This window comes from Saprolegnia diclina, assembly GCF_000281045.1.
Source record: "Saprolegnia diclina VS20 unplaced genomic scaffold supercont1.52, whole genome shotgun sequence".
NCBI classification, from domain to species: domain Eukaryota; phylum Oomycota; class Saprolegniomycetes; order Saprolegniales; family Saprolegniaceae; genus Saprolegnia; species Saprolegnia diclina.
Window position 1 is genome coordinate 152,726 of NW_008246119.1, and position 2,150 is coordinate 154,875.

General features: G+C 57.6%; 1 protein-coding gene across 1 annotated transcript; it reads left to right on the forward strand.

Moving 5' to 3' along the window:
• Window positions 1–1,399, forward strand: SDRG_12742 (hypothetical protein). The gene has a single exon (XM_008618824.1). It carries the CDS (start codon window positions 131–133, stop codon window positions 1,307–1,309), a length of 1,179 nt encoding a protein of 392 aa, XP_008617046.1. The 5' UTR covers window positions 1–130; the 3' UTR covers window positions 1,310–1,399.
• The last annotated feature ends 751 nt before the right edge of the window (window positions 1,400–2,150 follow it).

Genomic DNA, 2,150 nt, shown 5'->3' on the forward strand with positions numbered 1-2,150 from the left:
CCAGCAGCACCGCCTCAAGGAGCGAGTCGTGCGCGTGGTTGTTTTCTCGATTGATGCTGCGATCAGTCGGTTTCCAAGCGCGTCGCGCTTGCCTTGCACCCTCGTACGTTCAGACTTCATCCTGCTCAGCATGCGCTTCCTCAGCTTGCTACCGCTTCTTCTCTCGGTCACACTCGCTACCTTCAACATCTCGGACGACGAGCGCCGCGATCTTAACCGCGACTTGACGCTCTGGCAAAAGAAGTTTGGTAATGACGACCATTTACGCGCGGCCATGAAGCTGGTGCGAGGAACCTTGACGACCGACGATCTTCTTCGGCGCTTGAAGGCGACCAAGGACAAGCTTCCCACTTTGCAAGCAGCCAACCCATACGCGACGTTCAGTCACTTGACCAAGTTTGCGTTGCTCACGGAGAATGAATTTGCCCGGTTTGCGTCGTCGTCGCCGCCGGTGCCACCGTCGGTATCTCTCCCGCCAGCCGTCGCATTGAATCGAAGTGTTGCCGGCAGAGCCGTCGCCGCCTCGGTGGACTGGACCAAGCAATCGACATGTGTCGGGCCAGCGAAATGGATCGGCAAGTGTCGAAGCGATTGGGCGATTATGGCAGCGGCGGTCGTGTCGTCTGCGCACTGCCTCGCGACCGGCCAAGCCATCGACCTCTCGGTCCAGCAAGTCTTGAGCTGCACCTATCTTGGCGGCCCAGACAGCTGCTCAGGCCCAGGGACCCCACTCGAAGGCATGCAGTGGCTGGTCCAGCGATCCAGTGCCTTGTGCACTGAGAAGGCGATCCCATACACCTCGGGTTACTGGGGCGTTGCGTCGTTTTGCAGTGACAACGCCAAGTGCGCCGGGTCGATCTCGCTTTACGTCGACGAGATCGTAGAAGCCCGTGGCGAGGCCGCCCTCCTCCAGGTGCTCCAGATGCAGCCTGTTGTGGCATTTGCAACCACCAACAACTATGTGTGGCGACAGTACGCCGGCGGCCTCCTCTCATGGTGCCCACTTGGGCGATTGGACCAAGCCGTGTTCGTCGTTGGCTACGGCACCCAAGACGTCGGCTTGTCGCTACCGCCCGTCGACTTTTTCAAGGTGCGCAGCGCGTGGGGCACCGACTGGGGCGAGAACGGCGACGTTCGTCTTGCGCGCGGCCCCGGCGCCGGAGATTTCAGCACGTGCGACATCGCAGCATACCTCACCTACCCAGAGCGCCTCCCGTTTCGAGCCAAGGCCGATGCGGCATCAGCCAACGCGCCACGCAGACCCACGCCCTCGTATCGCATGCCAACGACCGACGATCTGGCGACGTAGTCATGTCGAGGCGTTGCTGACTAATATGATCCAACTACTAACGACGATCGATATGCACGAGGACATCGACGAGCTAGTAGTACATGCAGGTATTCGCTCTATTAGCCTCGGAGAAGCCGACCATCGCATCTTCTGTCCGCTCACCGATGGTCGCCGACGACACGTACGGAGCGACCTCGAGGCCTCGTGACCTGTTGCTGGCCGCGGTCGAACTAAGTAGACAAACTGATGGACGTGCTGCAAAGGACGACGACAGCAGAACCGTAGTTATAGTCGACCTCCTCCTGCGTTCGTTTGGTGAACGACTGAAATGGCCTTCGACGCGTCAGCAAAGCGCGGTTGATGATAGCAAGATAGCAGACTCTACGAGCAGTGCAAGCGCCACGACTCTGCCTGCACCGAATCCTTCCAACACCAACGGACTTCAACGAGTAGCTTGTTTGGTTGTCAAATGAGATCTTGAGGTGGAAGCCTCGATCGGCTTGTTTCTGAGCGCACGACGCAGCGACGTCGACTGGTCCAATGTTTTTACCACCGAAGCTCCCTCTTTCTCAAGGTGCTACACTTCCTTCCAGTTCTCTTGTGAATGGCAGCCATCAGTTCCATCGTTCTCTCAATACTGACGACTCTCGATTTGCCCCATATCTCGAAAGATGCCTAATTCATGACTTCAGCGCCGGAAGCCGCATGTCTGTACGTTTGAAACAAATGTTTTGTTCTCGGAACACTCTAGAAAGCCACCTTGAAGCAGTAGCCAGCAATACGCGGTTGTGGTAATGCTCTCTTGTCTTGATGTCGAAGCTTCCATCGGCTGCAACAGCTTGTTTTCGCGCGCGACGCA

Excerpts from the sequence above, each read along its gene's own strand:
- SDRG_12742 (XM_008618824.1), top strand. The coding sequence starts at position 131 with ATGCGCTTCCTCAGCTTGCTACCGCTTCTTCTCTCGGTCACACTCGCT.